The 19,233-nt window shown below is 43.3% G+C and overlaps 3 protein-coding genes across 6 annotated transcripts; all 3 read left to right on the forward strand.

Moving 5' to 3' along the window:
• The first annotated feature begins 1,565 nt into the window (after window positions 1–1,565).
• Window positions 1,566–5,844, forward strand: LOC108156881 (adiponectin receptor protein). Of its 4 annotated transcripts, XR_004471916.1 has the most exons (8): window positions 1,566–1,667; window positions 2,337–2,719; window positions 3,685–3,783; window positions 4,055–4,407; window positions 4,466–4,767; window positions 4,829–4,908; window positions 4,975–5,240; window positions 5,294–5,844. XR_004471916.1 is itself a non-coding variant. In XM_017288614.2 (7 exons), exons 2-7 carry the CDS (start codon window positions 2,369–2,371, stop codon window positions 5,107–5,109), a joined length of 1,320 nt encoding a protein of 439 aa, XP_017144103.1. In that variant the 5' UTR covers window positions 1,566–1,667; window positions 2,337–2,368; the 3' UTR covers window positions 5,110–5,844. The 4 variants fall into 4 exon arrangements, 3 of the variants coding, with proteins under 3 accessions (XP_017144103.1, XP_017144102.1, XP_017144104.1); XM_017288614.2 differs by having other exon boundaries at window positions 4,975–5,844; XM_017288613.2 differs by having other exon boundaries at window positions 1,596–1,739; window positions 4,975–5,844.
• Window positions 5,845–9,542: 3,698 nt separating this feature from the next.
• LOC108157695 (elongation of very long chain fatty acids protein AAEL008004) lies at window positions 9,543–17,196 on the forward strand. Its single transcript, XM_017289865.2, has 5 exons — window positions 9,543–9,800; window positions 15,571–15,662; window positions 15,723–15,980; window positions 16,042–16,341; window positions 16,411–17,196. The coding sequence occupies exons 2-5, from the start codon at window positions 15,579–15,581 to the stop codon at window positions 16,600–16,602; spliced, it is 834 nt and encodes a 277-aa protein (XP_017145354.1). The 5' UTR covers window positions 9,543–9,800; window positions 15,571–15,578; the 3' UTR covers window positions 16,603–17,196.
• A 172-nt stretch (window positions 17,197–17,368) lies between these two features.
• Window positions 17,369–18,823, forward strand: LOC108157541 (UPF0676 protein C1494.01). Its single transcript, XM_017289643.2, has 4 exons — window positions 17,369–17,728; window positions 17,786–18,394; window positions 18,458–18,612; window positions 18,675–18,823. The coding sequence occupies exons 1-4, from the start codon at window positions 17,486–17,488 to the stop codon at window positions 18,754–18,756; spliced, it is 1,089 nt and encodes a 362-aa protein (XP_017145132.1). The 5' UTR covers window positions 17,369–17,485; the 3' UTR covers window positions 18,757–18,823.
• Window positions 18,824–19,233: the final 410 nt, after the last annotated feature.

The following is a 19,233-nucleotide window of genomic DNA, read 5'->3' on the forward strand; positions in this document are numbered from 1 at the left end:
ACTGAAAATGGCAACAAAATAGCCGTTTTGCATTTTATTTTATCGCCCGTTTGTCATTCAAGCGGCGTGTATTATCGGCGTTTCTACTTTGTGATATTGTGATGAAGACCCTGAACTTCAGCTACTCAATAATTTAATAAAATCAATTTTGTACCGCTAGCTAGAGTTTATGCTAAATCTTCGTCTGATCCTTGGCCAAGTTTCTGACAGTGCTTATCAGAACGACGTGTAGAGAGCAGAAACTCAACTGATTAATTAATTTTAATGGCCCAGTTTTTAAGGTGAACATGAAGAGTTCAAGTTTATTCTTCGACTTTCTGGGGGAAGTACACGGTGGGCAAAAGAATATGAAATCGACAGAAAATCATCATATTTTGAATACATATTATTGGAGAGAATTTTAAATTATTCAACTAGAAGAAAAAGTTATTTAAGTACCCTCACTTTGTACTGTAAGATTTATATATTTAGCCTGTTTGCTTTAATTGATGTTACTGTACATTGTAGGCAAGTAGGATAGGTAAGTTTTGTAAGCGCTAAATATATACCCGATACCTTGCTAGCCTGCATTATCGGCGATTTCAAATTTACCGCGCATCTAAAGTGCTGTCACATTAAGAGCTGTTAAGTGCAATCATATAATTCTTTAACATTTATATCGATATATGTATGAAAAAAAACCACCATCACGGAAGCTGATTAAAATTAAATATAGGCAAAAAGTCGATTTAAATCATATATAATGGTATATTTAAACAATTTCATTAAATTTTGTAAGGTAAAGATCATAGAGTATAACAACTTCCAATTCGTACTTCCGTGCATCAATTATTCCTCTGGATTCCAAACAATTCGACTTTGGCGAATGGCTCTTCGAGTTGGTTATGCCTATCTTTGTCGCTCTTTCGCCTTGATATAGGGATCTACACTAAGAATATTATTATTATTGGTATTATTTTCCGCGATTTAAAAAAATTTGTTGCCGTGTTAAAATAAAAAGGGTTTCAGTGGGCTAAGTTCGATTTTTCAATGGTGTTGCTCACCTATTTTAGCTCACCATTTTCTAATATTATCCAGTATTTTTATGGACAAAAATGTCGAAAAAGTCAGTCAAAAAGTGGATAACGGAGGTTTCACACTGCCGCTTCCATGGGGCTTATATGAAAAATAAGGCCAACAAATTTCCAAATGGACACATTTTGCCTACATACAAATGTAGTTAACATGTAGCAAAGGTGCAGTTAGGGTATACAAAGGCTATACACGCATCAAACCAGCAACATTCCGACTGTTTTTTTTTGTTGAACTATTTTGTTTAAGCCTTGTTTTAGACAAAATTCAATAAAAGCAAGGATTAACAACTAGTCAATCCTGAAGAGAATTTATTCATCAACGTCCTAAAATAATGTGAGCAAAGATGAGAGATCGAAATAGCTATTAATATTCGACCGAATATCAAAATCGGAATATGTGAAATATAACTTGAATTCGTAAGTATATTTACGGTATATTTTTCAAATGAGACGGTATATTTTGGTATATGTCTGAGGGTCGGACCGTATATTTTAACTGGTCGGACCATATATTTTAATAAAAAAAAAAGAAAAAAAAATCTGCTGCGCCTGCCCTTCCATCCAAATATATAAAGTAAATAAATTAATTACTGGGTAAGTGCTAGCTTCGAGGGTCCTTTGGAGTTACACGCACAGCAGCGCAAGTTTCAGGAAGCGCTTAAATATGTGAGTGACGCATAAAGAGTGAAATCTTTCCACATCTTAATTGTTGTGGCCGTGCTGGCCTCAATGGTCTGGTCTGGGAAAACTGAATTGTGTGCACTGCGCAGGTGAAAAAAGTGCATCCGAAGTGTCGTTTTTTGGCTCTCACACGTGGCCTTGTGGCCGAAGTTCTCAATGAGTGTCATGTGGCTGTTATCAATGTGTGTCCCTGGGGTCCTCGTGACATCTGTCCCATACTCCTGCCTTTGTTGGCAACGCTATGCCCCATCTTATGTAAAACTTTAATTGGCAGCTAACTCGCTAAATGATAAAAAAAACACAGTGCACAGACATCTGTACTCGTGCCATGCATATACGCTATACAGCCGGCTGCGATACAAAGTTCACTTGGACTGTTCTGTTGCTGGGAGCCACATGTGTATCCATATAAAATTGATATTGCCGCACTAATAAAAGCAATTCTCCTATAAAATTCCCCGAATGCCAGCTGGCCATGATTTCGAGAATGTGATATCGTAGAAATGACAATAATCGATCCTATTTCACTCTGGGAAAACTTGAGTTTCTGTTTCTAGTTTAATTAAAACTCCTACATTTCAGAACTTTTTGTGTGGGAGGTTAGAAGGAGCGTCATGGAATCTTCTTCGAATCTGCTCGAACGCAAGAAATCGGTCAGTGATTTGTCTGCCGAGGTGGAGGAGACCTCCACAGCAACCACTGGCCTGGACTCGTCTGGCCACTCGTCTGCCGGTGCGGGGACCACTGCAACCACAACAGCCACGCAACACGGCAGCGATGAGACCGAGGAAGATATCTTCGAGCAGGTACAAATGATACTTCGCAAGCGTCGCGGCTGGGGACCGGATGATTCCCTAAGCAATGATCTACATTTGCTGGAGTACGACGATGAGCTGGGCGAGGAGGACGATGCCGGATGCCCACTGCCCTCCACACCGGAGGACACACAGCTCATCGAGGCTGAGGTAAGTCAAACCGCCGTTTAAGCCCGTCCTTGTCGTTTACGCTAAACAGCTGTGCAAAAAGCATTTGCACACTCAAGTGCTGTGCAACCTTATCGCTGACCTGGCACAGCGTTGTGTTATCGCGCTGTTGTTGGTGGTCGCAGCCAGGGAGCGCAGGCCGAAGGCAGGGTGCTCTAAGTGTCTGTAGTCTTTTCAATGTCGTTTTCAACGACTGCTCTTATCGTTCGAACTATTGCAGAGGCCCACAATGTGGCCATTGCCTTACTGCCGCAGGTGGCAATTGCAAAAGTTATAGAACATTCGATACACTGGAGCAGTGGAAATGCTTTACAGAACATTAAGCGCATTTTCCAATCCTGACTTTCAGTGGAATATTGAGTATAGTTCTCTCGATACTTTCAATCAGTTCCGTTCCGGATTAGAGGTGCCGAGGGCCGGCTTAGGCCGAAAACGGTGGGAAAAATAACCAGACGACGTCAGATGTGGAGCTGATAATGGGACGTTTGGGACGGAGAGAGGCAGCATCGGGCGCGCTATCTTATCGCCAGGCGCATTTTGTTGTTTTTTTTTGTTGTCTTGTTCCGCGAACAAAAGTTTATACAAACCGTTTCAACTAAGTATGCGACAGTCAGATTCTTCAAAGTATAAACGCTCGTTGTGCCGCACACTTAGTTTTAGTTTTTGAAACGAATCGCTGTTTGCCGCTCAAAATGCCAGACAAGCAGCAGTCCCAGCCGGAGGTTGTCTTGACTGTGATCGACCCGGATCTGGAGCCGCAGAGCGATGTTCCGATCGAGGACGCCCCGAAGAAGAATCAGAACGAGGATGCAATTGAGTGTCAAGCGATCGATAAAGACGTCAGTCCCATTTGCTATTAGTTTTAACGTTTTGAATGTAGTCTAAGCTTTTGTTGTTCATATCCGGCTCGAAGCATGTTTAATTCCCGCATTATTTCCTTCCCTTAGATGACGGAAGTACTGAAGGCTGGCGTGCTGTCCGACGAAATCGATTTGGGTGCATTGGCCCACAATGCCGCGGAGCAGGCCGAGGAATTTGTACGCAAGGTAAGTACTTTTGGATAATTGATGAACTATGGCTCAAGCGGAACACCCCTTTTCATTTGAAATTCCGTAACTTTGTTGTACTTTATTTTCCCTTGAATAAATATAAAAACTACTTTTAATTTGTTTTTAATTTGTGTTGAAACTATGCCCCGTTAGCCACTGACTGAGGCCCTTAACCCAAACCCAAACACAAACTCAAACTCCAAGCCACCCCTGCCCTATTAGTCAAGTTCACTAACCGTTTATATTTAACTTTCCCTGACGCATGTAGGTGTGGGAGGCCAGCTGGAAGGTGTGCCACTACAAAAACCTACCAAAATGGCTGCAGGATAACGATTTTCTACACCGCGGACATCGCCCACCGTTGCCCTCGTTCCGCGCTTGCTTCAAATCGATTTTCCGCATTCACACGGAAACGGGAAACATTTGGACCCATTTGCTGGGCTTCATTGCGTTCCTTGGCGTCGCTGTGTACTTCATTACGCGTCCCTCGGTGGAAATTCAGACACAGGAGAAGATCGTTTTTGGCGCCTTCTTTATTGGGGCAATTGTTTGCTTAGGATTCTCATTTACTTTCCACACACTGAGCTGTCACTCTGTAGAAATGGGAAGACTGTTTTCAAAGTAAGTCCACCACATCATAGGAAGTGTATTCTGTTCTAATTATTTCGTTTACCCACAGACTGGACTACTGTGGAATTGCGCTGCTAATTATGGGATCTTTTGTGCCTTGGCTGTACTATGGTTTCTACTGTCATTACCAGCCAAAGGTGATCTATCTGTCAGTGGTCTGTGTCCTGGGCGTGCTCTCCATCATTGTCTCACTGTGGGATAAGTTCTCGGAGCCAGCACTTCGTCCATTGCGCGCTGGCGTTTTCATGAGCTTTGGACTGTCCGGCGTCATTCCAGCCATTCACTACAGCATCATGGAAGGATGGTTCAGTCAGATGAGTCGTGCCAGTCTGGGATGGCTAATCCTCATGGGTAAGTTTCATAATCAGAGTATAATTTGAGGATGAAATCGAATTTTGTTTCACTCTATTAGGCCTACTCTACATCATCGGTGCCTTGCTGTATGCCCTACGTGTGCCTGAGCGTTGGTTCCCTGGAAAGTTCGACATTTGGGTAGGGTTTGAGTTATCTCTTGAGATAAGGAAAATGACTCACTCAACGCTGAATTTTATTTTGCAGGGACAATCGCACCAGATATTTCACATCCTTGTGATTGCTGCGGCCTTTGTGCACTATCATGGCATCTCCGAGATGGCCATGTACCGTGTCATGTATAGCGAGTGCACCGTGCCGATTGAGCCTATTACCTTCTAGAAGCTGGATGTGGATACTGAGGATAAAATCATACAATCATAAATACATAGAATCCCACACATACGAGTATATTCACATACACAATACTGCGATTTAGCGCAATTTTACAATGCAACCGTTTTTAGCGTTTGGTGAGCATCTGTACCTTGTTATACGAATAGATGAAAACCGATCCATATTCCAGGCATAATTTACGCGCATTTATCATCCAATTCAAAATCGTTCATTATACAAAAGGGAAATCTAGCAAAACGTTAATTATCGAATGAAATTTGCAGTAGAGTAATTAATATATGTACAACTATTTATAAAATTCCAATTTCGTTTACTTAATATTATCTTTAGTTGATGAAAGGGATTGCTTGCAAAGGGACGAAATGCCCGGGTCATTCATGGCCAGGTGGGGATTGTGGAGCCATTCCCATATTCGCTCAGGCTTACGGTTACTCTCTCTATACTGTAGAACCATTCGAAAAGGCAAGCAATTTCCTCTTTTAAGTTATATAATTAGATGAATTAGAATCATTAGGATTACATGGAATAGTGAACACAGATCTAAAACGTTATACGAGGTCTAAATTTACGTTAAATTCTAAATCCAATCACACACATACTCGTACCAATGCTTGTTTTCACAGCAGCTACCATCACATATATTACAATATGCATGGCCGATCTATTACCAACACGCGGCGAAGTGCAAACAATAAATAAAGAGAAGACTTCTGATTTGTATTTGTATTGAAAACTGACTTCAAAGACCTTAATTCCCTCGGCTTATATCAGAGATTCTCAGCCAAGGAGCATTTCATAATCATACATTTTCATCATTAAAGATATATATCTGCAAAATCTTGCTAATATTTATGTACATACATATGTATGTATGTTCGATTTGGCAACGGTTGCCATCACCCTAATGCCTTCGCATAAATATCGTCATAGAGAATTAGAAATACGCGCCGGGGTTATTAGTTTAGTTCAGACTGGCGGCGCGAATTTGGCTGGCGAGGGCAAAGCATTTGTTGCTGATGACTGGGCGAATGCTAGAGTTGACTTTGACCCCCTTGATGGAGTGAACAGCCCCGCAAGTCGTGGTCTAGTCTTGAGTCTGTCTGCCTCCCACCTCTGCCTTGTGTTCTATTCGTAGGTACATATATGTGTGCCAGTTTCTATTTTCGAGTCCGTAGATCATTAAATCTTTTCAGTTGTTGCACAAATAATCGAACAAAACACTTGAGAGCACCGCGCACGTGTCTTTTAAGTAAATGCGATTGTAGGCTTTACGAAAATTCAAGTTCAACGGTAACAAAAATAGAGCCAAAATTACTTGATGACATGAATCAAATATGGCAAAAATCTGTTCCGATGGAAGCGCCGAACAGAAGAGAAATATTTTAAATATTCCTCAAGCAGGTGCATAAAGGCTTCGCTAAGTCAATCAAGCAGGGTTCAAATCGCAACGCATTACCAAATGAAAAGCTTTAGTCCACAAATTGTTTCAAAATGTCTCCCCTTAAACCGTAAAAAATGATTCAAGAGCCGATGCGTTTTATGATTAACGCAGTCTTTTTGTGGTCGAATGCACATAAAACACCCTAAATAGGGTTTAATTACCCGTTCTGAATAAATGCAAATCGACTGCCTATAAATCGTGGCCAGATGAGGAAATATGCCCATGCCTCAGTTTGTGTTTCAGCTCTGTTTTACAGGTGACAACGAACTGGTTTGTGCCGAAACTTCGCCTCAGTCCAATGCGGTTTGTGGGTGATTTTTATAACCCTAAAACTATTGTACCGTCTGCTGGGCTTTCACTTTCAGTTGCACGATACACTTGTACTCTTACGACTATCCAACCCAATGCACGCCACATAGCTGTAGTACTCGAATTACTTCTCATTAAACATAATTTGACAATTTGCTCAGATGCGGTGCGTCGCGTCGTCAGGTCAGTGTGAGACCTGCTCCACTGCTCTCTGGGCCAGGCCAATCAATCCGGAAGAGCCGGAAGAGAAGACATGTGTGCTGGATTCATAATCGCGATTGGCCTGTCATCGTCATTAGGAGATGTGAGATGTGTGCTTTGTGCAGTTCAATGTCGGTAAAACTCGAATGCGTCTGCAGAGTTCAGGCAGCCACCCAGTTTGGGCTTTCAGCTTCTTATTAATGGTCTTCTGCAGTAGTTGCCTTTATGCGTTAAATTCAATATACCGACTGTGAATCTAAGTCTGAGTCTGAGTCCGAGTCGGAACCAAGAGACTCAGACTGATGCTGAGACTGCGACTGAGACTAACAAGCAGTAACTTGTATTTGAAGGCTTTTGGCGTTTAAGTGTTATGGTCAAGGCCGTTGCCAGCATCCGCTGTGTGTCCAGTTCGTTGGTTCATTGATTTCCAATCAGCCTCAGTTCACCTCGGACTCGTACTTCTCATATACTCATATACTCTCCGTACAATACTTACCAACTTGCCAACAATTGGTGGCTGCGTTTTTCCCCAATGTTCTCCAACTGTTACGCACTAATTGAGTTTTAATGTACACAGGCGAGTGGTACAAAAAGTCCAACCGAAATTACCAAATCAAGAGTAGAGTGCAGAAAAAAGAGCGCACAGAATGTTTTTGCTCAATACTCTAATGGGGCAGCAGACAGCATTTATTCTTTCAGAGTCTATCATCCAATCATTATCATGCAAATTTGGATATCTTGTCAAGTTCAAAAACATTAAAAGCGTATAATGGTACCAAACACAACAAAAAGATATTCCTATTCCCCCCAATCATATCCAAAAAGTGGCTGTCTGTATGCTTTTTTATTTGCATTTCGTGGTGCTGTAGTTTTCCATGTAAAGATGCTTTGAAAATATAATAAAACAAATCAACTCTAATCGAATAAGTCGTTAAATGAGCCGCATCTGTATCTATAATAAAACACGATGCTGGGGGGCATTGTGGCGAGTTTGTGTCCGAAGTCTTTTGTTTCCGCCATAGGCCAGCGCCGACATTGACTTTGAACGCGATTGAATTCGACACAAAGTGAAAATTCGTATTGAACATGTACGGAAATCGATGGTGAAACAATAAACTGATTGATAAACTGATTGGGCCCGAAAATGCGTATGGAAATAGGTATTTCGATTCTTGGCGATGACTGGCTTTGATAACGTTTTGGCACGCCTTGAAATGGGTTCAGTCCGGGTATCGTTAACGTAACAAACGCTGCGTAGAATCTTCCTCAAATTGCCAAAAATATTTAGCAATTGAAATGAGCCGCTAGCACAACACCCCCCAAATAAGATACGGGCACGCGTCGGGCATGCCAAAGCGGCGGGCCTTTGGCCTTCGGAATTGCGGAAGCTTAAATGAAGCTCCGTCGAATCCGTCGTATCCGAAACCCAAAATCTGTGAATGAATTGATACAACTTTATGATTTTATGAGCTGCAGTACCACAGTGGCGTGGGCGTGGAGCTTCACAGCTAAATGAGGCTTAAATCTGTGAGGTTTTCACTCCTTTGTCTTCTTTATTCCGATTGAGCAATTAGCAGTGGGCCCAAATGGGGGGACCTGGTGGCAAATGTCAGGCAGTCATTGGGGCTGGGACGGGTGCGTTGCTTTTGGGGTCTGCCAAGCCATTTCAAGCTACTGTTCATTCACCATGGCCTACTACCATGTGGGTACTCGCACTAAAGCAGACAATGCAGTTTCCACTAGTGACTGCTACTACTACGAGTGTGCGGAATGACGCGGCTAAAATGTGCATCAAGTGGCCAGTGGAAACCTGGCTGCCACTGCTCTTTTCTCGTCAGCCCCACAGACGCTGGCTTCGGGCAGCTTGGGGCCATTTAATTGCACAATCATAAGGCACAATCTCGCACGGGCTCCGGCTCCCAGACCCAGCCAGGCCCACAGATAAATCTAGTGGATACATTTTAACGATTTGGTTTGGCCAACTGCACAATCCACTTTGGATATAAAAATAGTTTTATTATAGGAAGAGGCGCTTGTTTTATTATTATAATTATTGATTTGGAATGCATTGTGTTTATCGATTTTAGCGACAATTAACCTGACGGTTGATGTTCTTATCGCAGATCCTAGAACAGGCCCTCAAAAACATGCAATGGCTGAGAATCAGTGCCCAGCCACCGCTCCCGCTCCGCTTCGAAGCAACTAAAATCTGATGGAACATGGCGCGCGCAAGCTTGGGTCGGATCGGAGCTAGCAATCGGCTGAGATCGGGTCCCATCCGAATCCACATTCGAATCGAAGTCTGAATCCGAATCGTTGTCGCCGTCGTCTCTGTCGTTGGTGTTGGTGTTGGTGTTGTTGGCTGTTTGTTGTTGGTGTTGGCTTTTGGTCGGTTTCGTGTCCGTGTATCTGTGTCTGCGGCGCATAGAAGACGGCTTGTAGGGCCCGGATATCGCTTAGTCTGAAAACGGCGCCTCAACAGCAAAGCAGCCAAGTGTTCGCTGGGAAATCGTAAAGCTGGCCGAGATCTGCCGCCTCGTGTTGTGCTCTGTTCTGTGCTCTATTCTCTGTGTTCTGTGCCCAGCAGCGTCGCGCTGATCGCCTGGAATCGAGTGTGAAATATTGTCTCGAAGGATAACAGAAAGAATTCCTCAGTTTAGTGTTTGTTCTTGCGCGTTGTGGCGGAAAGTGAAGTTTATTCCATTCAATATTTCGTAACCGAAAGGCAAGTGCTTAAGAACCGAATAATACTCATCCCGAACAATGGCGAATTGTGTCTAGATTTTATGCTAAATTATGCACACACGTTTGGGTTATAAACAAATTCCTGGCCTGGCCACATGTTTTGACCAGCAACCTGTTAACAATTTGAGACATTTTTGGGGTCATTGCGAAACGAAAAGCGAACCAAAACACCCGGGAACGGACGAATTCAAAAGAAAAATACAGACTAAATATTGTATAAATAAATAACATGACGATGGCCAACAGGCAAAGCCAGCCAGCCCTCAAAAAAAAAAAAATGAGAGACGGAGGAAAAAACGGGCTTACAAAACGAGCTGTAATACTCCGCTGCGCCATGAAGATGCTGCCCCAGCCACAGAAACAGCCAGTGGCATCCCGGCAAGACAGCCAGCTAGCCAGACAGCCAGCCAGCCAGCCAGCCAGCCAAGTCAATCACATCACTAATGTGGGGCTCATATGTAAATCGCACAACGATTGATCAATTCTGTACGTTATAGTAGATGAAGCAGATGAAGATAAAATGCATCAGCAGCAGGCCAATATCGCGTCAGGTTGTGTCTGCGACTGCCACTGCGGATGCTGTTGCATTACCGCACACCGCATACCACACGCAGTATACGCGTTAAAGAAAACTGCCCAATTTCACGGGGCATTATGTGTTATGTCATCGTCGATCTCCCTTAGCCCTGAATTTTGCGTTACACTTTTCGTGGCAATTGCGGCCCAAACAGAAATCAGAAGATGTGCTAAACGAAGAGATACACAAACAAAACTCGTACAATGCCTGAAAAACCCCCAAAAAACTTGAGCTGTTCATTGACGTTTATACTTTGAGAGAAGTTGTGATGTGATAAGAATAGAGCGGAAGTCTGGTATATAACATTGGCACACTGATACACATATCACACTTCCCATAGACGAGACAGTTATCAAGTTACCAATTCTTTAGAGAAATATTTTGGTTATAATTTGGTTGGACTTGCCCTTCGTCAGAGGCAGCGCTGACGTTCACGCATGCGCACAATTTGTTGATTTACGATTTTATTGTTGTTTTCTTGGCACAAACAAAACTGCCAGCCCAGCGGTGACTCTGAGTGACACTCCGGAGAGACCGGAGAGATAGTTAGTCAAGCAAAATTATCTTCATATCACACCCAGCTCTGGTACAGGTGGGAGATCTGGGTACACAAATGGTTACTGCTGCACATCCGTTCGCACTTCGGCGTCCGCGGTAAAAGAAAAACGCGGGCGATGTTTATTGCCTCTTGGGTGACAATTTTTTTTTTTTTTGACATGGCAAATTACATTTTAATATTATGAATCCAATTGGGGTCACATGCGTCGTCGGTCACACCAACAATTAAAGCAGAAACCCATCTAATTCCCACCTGCTTGCGGGGTTTCTCAATGCTTCCTCCGGCCGAGTGGGTTTTAGAGTGACTTATTTGCCCAACCAGACAGCAGCTTGCAGTAAGCAGCCAGCATCACCCTCAAAGTTTGGCCATAGAAAAAGAGATTTGATAATAATGGCAAGGTAAACAAATCGAGAGGCAGAACAAGGCGATGGCTATGTGGACGATGATGATGTTTCGGTAAGGTGATGTGATGACAATTGCAAATATTGGAGGTCAGATGTCGTACATGGGTAGATTTGAATACGAGTACGAATATTCTATATACCCGTAGGCACATATATTGAATATGCATGACTGGTTCAATCTGTGCACCCTTGGGAGGGAACAAATGATTTTTTGCAAAAAGCAAGTGCAACGACATTAAAGCCACAAATAAACAAACAAACAAATATTAACATTATTAATAGTTCTAGTGATTCTAGAGAAAATGTAAGCGTTGATTGTCACAAGATATTTGTCAATTAAAGGCAGTAGTTTCCCCCACGTATCGAATTTCCCCGCCCCTCTAATGGATCACAGCTGAAAGTGATTGTAGCGATTGGCTATCGAAGTGCAAGTGATAAGAATTATTTTCAATCGAGTGCTTTGATCGACTAGTTGTTGCTTTGCTCGTAATTTATTCAGACTGCAATATGCGTCAGCCAACGAACTTTGAACCTGTTTTTCGTGTAAGAACCCAGACATATTTGCAACTAATTGCATATTTATAAAGTTTGACAAATTGCTAATATTTAAATAATCCAATAACTGAATGAAGCACTCAGAAAACAAACATTGGCGCTGTGTTCCTATGGCAATGGCTGTGACTGTTTCACGCCTAGCACAACCTGCCAATCGGATTGATCTGCTGTTGTACGAGAATACGGAATCCAGACCTAGACAACCTACATAGTACACACTCGCTCATATAGTGACCGACTGATTAGGCATATTTCAAATCACAATAATTGACTCAATTACATTTTTATGAAATATATCGCAGTGGAAACTTTACAGATTCCGTTTAATTGGCTGAAGGAATGTCCAGAGCGAGTCACATTCCTGGTGGTATTTCTGCTGCCAGCCGCCACGCGGAAGTTAGTCGCGATTAGTCCGTCAGCTTGGTGTTGTCTGTGTGGCTAAATTAGCTAATTTATGAGCCTGCAGCGGCTAACACTCACTCACACCACTAACACTAGTTCAAGGTCAGATCAGAGCAGAGCAGAGCTGAAACTAAGGCTAATGCAAAATAGTCGAGGCAACAGCCCACAAATCTGCATAAAATAAAAGTAGAAATCTCTTTGGCGGTCAGTCAATAGGCAGAGATAATACGCCTCTCAGTCTCCGCGCCGAATATTTGATTGTATCGCAGAGCCACGCCCAGAAGTGAGATGGTGCTGCTGCCTCCTCTAGCTGCTCGAAAATGCAAGAGATCAGCTCTTTGGCTGCTCCGTTTTGTTTCCTCAAAACGTACGACCTTGATAGAGATTTTACAATAATGCGTTGCCGTTGTTATTGCCGTTGCGTTAACTTTATTCCATCGATTGATCAGAGACTGCTTGCCGCTACGGCTTCAGGTTCAGGTTTAGTCTTTTGTTTCTCCTCAACATTCCTAGCCATTTCTGTTGACGTTCAGGGCTTCCCATGAGACCTCTCGACCATCCAGAACTAAGTGTTCTAGAGGCTGTAAATATAAACAGATTGGGATTGGGATGGGGATCGGAAACATATTCAGCCACAAATTGCGCATACGCCACATGTGCTCCACGAACCAAAAATGGTAGGCCAACTTGACGACAGAAAAAAGAACGTGCAAATCTCTTTATACAGCCGCGAGTGCGACGCGTGTCTAGAATTTATCGGCCGACATATAGCCGGGCTGATTATCGCATAATAAACTGGAATGTGACGTCAGGGCTGTGAAGCTCATTTGGGAGTCGAATTCTATTTATTTGTCTTTCCATTATTCCATTATTTCATTTCATATTTACCCTGCCGTTGCCACGCACTCTCGCCTCCCTGACAATCGCTAATTGGAAGGCAAATGGCATCCAACAGAGTCCGACATTGGCAGAGACGCCTCCATTTGCGAAATACTCGCATATTGTGTCAAAGAATATTCAAAATGAGAGCATAGATGAGTAAATACTAGACAAAGGTCATCAGAAACCCAATGGGTGGGAATTCTGAAAGTCAGGATCAAATTCTAAAAACTAATCTGCCAAATAATAATGACCCAACAGTTCTGACATTTGATTTTCGGGTTTTTCGGCCACAAAGTCCCAACTAATTTGCATGTGGACATCGAACGTCGATCGAACGGTTTGAAAATCAATAGACAAATAAATATGCAAAATTTTACAGCAATTTGAATTCGCATGTTTTGTTGGGGAAGCGAATGGAGTGCTGCAGGGGGAGGAAGCAGTTTTGGGGCAGGGCAGATGGTGATGGCCTCTTGTGATAAAACTTGAATTCTACAACTATTATCTTGATATTTATGACTGCTAACTGGTCATAAAAGAACTTCGCAGATGAAAGTCCCCAAAACCCAAAGTCAAAGTCAAGTTCATGCCTCTTCGCAGCCAATAAATCACGAATTTTGCGGAAACCGGTGGAAGTTTTTAGCGATGATCGTACATATATTCTAATATTGTGCTTAGATAATACTTTATTTGAGCTTCCAGTGGGGTTTCTGCAGTTGAAATTTCATTAACAGGTTAGTGGAGCAGTCTCCTCACAGATATTTCTACTTAGTATTTAAATTATTTATTAAATAATAATATCTGTGAGGCAAATAAAACCAGTTTATAATCCGGCTGATGCGATTTGCATTTAAATGTAGAATTATATACGTATCCGGTCTAGGTTACATATTTATAGTCGACTTTTTAGTTTGCCGACTAGTATAGATACAGTGACTAGATGGAGGCTCTCCCTAATGGTTAAGAAAAGTATTTGCCTAAATCTGAGAAATGTTGCTCGGCCTCGCCGCAACAACAATTGACAAGAGGCCCTCAAAATAATGCACACAACTTGGTCGAAATTCTCGTTACCGCAAAATCCAACTGAATGAATGCATTTTGGTGAAGAGCGATGACTGAACAGAAAACGGTAATTCGAGGCGATTGCGCTCACTTGGAGTGCGATTCGGAGTTGGTGATGGCAGGTGGTGCATAATTAATAAATAACAAATAGAGAATCAAATCGAAGCAGAGCATTCCATTTAGTAGGATTTCCCATAGAAGCGAGGTTAGAGGCCAAAAGGCCTACAGGGGTAGAACCAAACTGGGGCAGCTGTCTGGCCAAGATCGGAGATTGAGCAAGCGGATCCAACGCAATGCCAGCCATGGGAAGCCATGCAGCTCCTGGGGTTGAAGCAATTATGGCCAAATAATGATTGATATCAGAGGCAGGTCTAGGAAGTGGCAAAAGAACTTGGTCTGGCTTTGGGCGGGCCTGATCAAGCAGAGACCCACTAACCATAACCATTAACACACAGAGATTGCAGCAGCCGTTGGTTGCATCCCGCAGGTTGGAGAACTGGTTTCCCTTCCTTGAAGACAATGCCATAAAATTAATGATTCATACGTGCCTGAATGGGCCGTCCTTGGGCACTGTCCTGCCGCTGTAGTCGGGCATGGGTGTGGGTATGGGTCTGAGACTAAGGCTGAGGCTGGGTATTTCCCCAGCCTGAACAAAAACTAGCCGAGGAGGGAGAACGACAATTTGGCCAAGTTAACGAAACTAAAGCGTAGCAGCCGTAAAACCAGTTCTGTGCACGTAAACCACATTGCGTCCCTTGGCCGGGGGCCTGCCGTTAAATGCCCTGTAGCAATAAATGTACATCATAATCTTGGGAGGCACAAAAGAAGCCAAATTAATTGCTGATGCGGCAGTTCCAGCTCGAAAGAAATTCGAATCAGTAATAATCAAATATGAACATAAACGCAGGGTTTGTCGGATTTCCTTTTTTTCTGCTGGTTCAACAGAAGTGCAATATTCGTCGGGTTATTGGCTTCCAGAACTTTGCGGCGCGTTGCCTGATGATTACATGATTATATCAATTTGAAATTTCGCACTGCCATCATCGTAATCAAGCAAATACATATGTCAGACATATGTATATGTATTTAAGTATATTCCGATCTGCTGGAGCGTGGGCGAGGCCTTGCCTTGGGTAGCATTAGTTTTGTGTGTGCACCGCTAATTAACAGGAACTACGGCTAGTAGCATCTTCTATTGGCTCTCCCCAAGGTCGCCCCAGGTGCTAATTATACTGCATGACCCACTTGACTTACTATCCCCCCAGGCACTGGATGGATGATTATAATTTCATGATTTATTCTTCACTTACAGTTGGCAAGATGTCGGTCAGACTGAACGAGACGAACACTATTGTTGACCGGATGGTCAACTTCTTTGTGGAGCACGAGGATCTGCGCACAAAGGTGAGTCCTTCAGAGCGGACTAGTGCCTATTTATAGCCAAATTTTGGATACTTTTCACAGAGCTGGTTCCTTTCGAATGCCCCCGGACCACTGTTCACGATCCTGGCTGCCTATTTGTACTTCTGTCTGTATGCCGGTCCCCGGTATATGCGGGATCGCAAGCCCTTCGAGCTGAAGAACACGCTGCTGGTCTACAACGCCGTGCAGGTTCTCTTGAGTTTGGTGCTGTTCTACGAGGGCTATAAGGGCGGCTGGGGCGGACACTACAGCTACAAATGCCAGCCCGTTCCCTATGCCACGGATCCCATCTCCATGAGGGTAAACTATTTCTAAAAGAGAGAATTACACCTAGAATCTACAATCGATTTTTGAATTTTAGATGGCCGGTGCTGTGTGGCTATACTACATTGCCAAGATCACCGAGCTGCTGGACACCGTGTTCTTTGTTCTGAGGAAGAAACAGCGCCAGATCTCATTCCTGCATCTCTACCATCACTCGCTGATGCCCGTGTGCGCCTTCATTGGAGTGAAGTACTTTGCCGGCGGCCATGGCACTCTCCTGGGCTTCATCAACTCCTTCATCCACATCATCATGTACGCCTACTACCTGCTGTCGGCGATGGGACCCAAGGTGCAGAAGTATCTGTGGTGGAAGAAGTACATCACCATCCTGCAGATTGTGAGTGCCTATTAGAGTGATGGAACCACGTTCCGGCTGAATCTATAAATCTACTCGTATCTTTCGCAGGTTCAATTCTTGATCATCTTTGTGCACACGCTGCAGATCCAGTTCCAGCCCAACTGCAACTTCCCCAAGTCGATCGCCGCCCTGCTGACCTTCAACGCTGGGCTCTTCACCTACATGTTCAGCTCGTTCTATGTGCACAACTACAAGAAGGAGGCGGCTGCCCAGGCCAAGCTGACGGCGAAAAAGGAGTAGGACTAGGATTAGGAGCTTCTCTAATCTGTATATTTACATTTATCATTTATGGTCCCTATCCCTCTGCCTATCCTCTTCCTCTCACCTCTCACCTCCCGCTTGCCCCTTTCCACTTTCGAATCGATCTTCCCTCCTAGTTATAGATTCATAGGTCAAGATGAATATTATTCACACTGTAGTCTGTTGTAAGCTTGTTTCGTAGTATTTCGTTAGTTTGAGGAAAACGGCTCATTTTATATTTGATCGAAACAGTCGCCATTGCACAATGCAATTTCTTAGCGTTCGATGTATTGGGAGTACCCGTACGAGTACTCGTATTGTATGTAGTGTTTCCGTAGAACCAAATATTATAGTTTAGTAGTTTAGCTATTACTTAATGGACTTGGCATGCATTGTTAGTCAAAGACAAAGACAAAACAGGGAACAGGCAAATGGCAAATGGCAAAACTCCTTTCTGAACTTTTGCCTGTCCTCCGACAACACCATGGATGGTCGGTCCTGTCTCTCGCTGTCTTTGGCATGCACATTTTATAAATAAATGTTATTTTTTTTTTATATTTTATTTGCAAACAATAAAAAAACAACAACGATTTATATTATTTGAAAATCCTAATCGGGAGATAAACACTATCAATAGAGATGACTAAGACTGCCACTTCTTTGTGTATCTATCTCCTCTATCAGTATACTGATATGTATATCAGTATATACTGATTGTATACAATCCACCATAGAGAAAGCTAAGGAAGCAACTGCAGGCGCACTGCATAGTCACTCGGCCAGAGAACAGCGCCCTGATCACATCGAAGTCGGTTGTTCCGGAATCAGCTCGACTAATACTCTCACTGTGTGGCTTATCTCCGTGTACTAATATTTACTGAGAATGATAAAGAGTAAGATAGTGGAGGACAAGCTTGATACGCTTGTCTCGAGCAATGCAGTGCCGATCATAGATCTCGCAAATTGTGGTCAGCGCGCCCCACTTCCGGATGGACTCATGAGATGCGGCTACAGCTCCATAGTATACAAACAATCTGTGAAGACTCGCGTCGGGCAACAGCTGGACAAGGCTCTTTCCGAGAAGGGGATCGCTCTACTGGTGAATCATGGCATACCCGATGAGAAGGTTCGTTCTTAGCCCATTTTTAACACTTCATCTTGATTACTGTTCAAATCCGCTCAGATCAAAGCTGCCTGGGATCAATTCGATCACTTTTTGGACCTGCCAGCTGAGGTACGGGACCGCTACAAACGAAAAGATGGCACAAACTACGGCTATGTCAGTCCCGGAATGGAACGCTTCGATGGGAAGACGCCAGAGCTGCGACACACGTATAATATTTGCACACTGGACGACAACAAACTCCCAGCGGAGGCTGAGACACTGCCAAAGTTTGCTAAGACCATCACGGAGCTGGCCCTTGATTTCCATAACTTGTCCAAGTTCATACTGTGGGCAATGCATTCCGCCCTGGAGATGCCCACCTGCGACTTCGTTGACAAGCACTCGGGGCTGCTTTCCGGGGATGATGTCAATATGACGACCCTTCGAATGATCTACTATCCGGCAATAGTGGACGATGAGCCTGGTCAGAGCGAGGGGGCCATTCGCTGCGGTGCCCATGTGGATTATGGCACGTTTACCCTTCTGACTCAGGACTCTGAAGGCGGTTTGGAAGTGCAACTACCTGGAAGCGAAAAATGGGAACGTGTGGGTCATCTGCCCGGAGCTATTCTCATAAATGGCGGGGAGATCTTATCAATCTGGACAAAGCAACGTTATCACGCTTTGGTACTGTCCTACACTTCCATTATCCAATAGCATACTCATACTAATCCTCACCCTGTTTTACAGCCACATCGTGTCATTGTACCTGAGAGGGTACAAATACGCTCTAGAGGAAGACATTCCATTGCCTATTTCTGTCATCCGGATAACTCGACGATGATTTCGCCCGGGGATCTTCTCCCAAACCAAACGGAGTCTGCAAAGGACTCTTCGGACGAGAAGTGAGTCTTACAGTATATGTTTTGAATATCCACAAACTGATATTCGATTTTGTAACCCCCAGAATCTACAATGCCTATGAGCTGATTCAGAAAAAGTTTTCTGACACCTACGGCCAGCGATCGCAAGGAGGCAACGAAACTTAAGCAAGAATTTATTCTGATATTCATATAATCATATTATGCCATTCAAATAAAAATTAGATAAATATTTTTTTTGTTTTTCGTTTATTTGAATACGTCCTAGAAAAAAGCTGAATACTATAACACTGTCTGCTGTCGATCTATCGAAATACACATTGAATTTTCTATCGGATGCGATCGTGCTGCCATTTGCTGCTCTGCTCTTGTCGATTCCATGATAGAAATTTTTAAAGGGTACGGTCAAAATGTTACAAAGCTGATAATCCGTACTTAATCTGCCTCTGGATATTGTTCCCATGAAATTAATTAATTTATCTTGTTTTTTTTGGTGCAACTTTTAGTACATTTTAGTGTCAATTTCCTAAGCTGAAAAGAATTTTTATTTTAGTAATATAATTAAGTCCCTCGATGCGTCTGTAACCAATGTTAAATTCCATACACAAGACCCTGTTAAATGTTAGAGATCGGAGGAATGTTAAC

This window comes from Drosophila miranda, chromosome 2 (genome assembly GCF_003369915.1).
Source record: "Drosophila miranda strain MSH22 chromosome 2, D.miranda_PacBio2.1, whole genome shotgun sequence".
In the NCBI taxonomy this organism is placed as follows: Eukaryota; Metazoa; Arthropoda; class Insecta; order Diptera; family Drosophilidae; genus Drosophila; species Drosophila miranda.

Coding starts and splice junctions, on each gene's coding strand:
- LOC108157541 (XM_017289643.2), top strand. CDS start 17,486: ATGATAAAGAGTAAGATAGTGGAGGACAAGCTTGATACGCTTGTCTCG. Junction 17,729..17,785: donor ATGGCATACCCGATGAGAAG/GTTCGTTCTTAG, acceptor AAATCCGCTCAG/ATCAAAGCTGCCTGGGATCA. Junction 18,613..18,674: donor AAGGACTCTTCGGACGAGAA/GTGAGTCTTACA, acceptor TGTAACCCCCAG/AATCTACAATGCCTATGAGC.
- LOC108156881 (XM_017288614.2), top strand. CDS start 2,369: ATGGAATCTTCTTCGAATCTGCTCGAACGCAAGAAATCGGTCAGTGAT. Junction 4,768..4,828: donor GGGATGGCTAATCCTCATGG/GTAAGTTTCATA, acceptor TCACTCTATTAG/GCCTACTCTACATCATCGGT. Junction 4,909..4,974: donor CTGGAAAGTTCGACATTTGG/GTAGGGTTTGAG, acceptor TTTATTTTGCAG/GGACAATCGCACCAGATATT.
- LOC108157695 (XM_017289865.2), top strand. CDS start 15,579: ATGTCGGTCAGACTGAACGAGACGAACACTATTGTTGACCGGATGGTC. Junction 15,663..15,722: donor ACGAGGATCTGCGCACAAAG/GTGAGTCCTTCA, acceptor TACTTTTCACAG/AGCTGGTTCCTTTCGAATGC. Junction 15,981..16,041: donor CGGATCCCATCTCCATGAGG/GTAAACTATTTC, acceptor TTTGAATTTTAG/ATGGCCGGTGCTGTGTGGCT.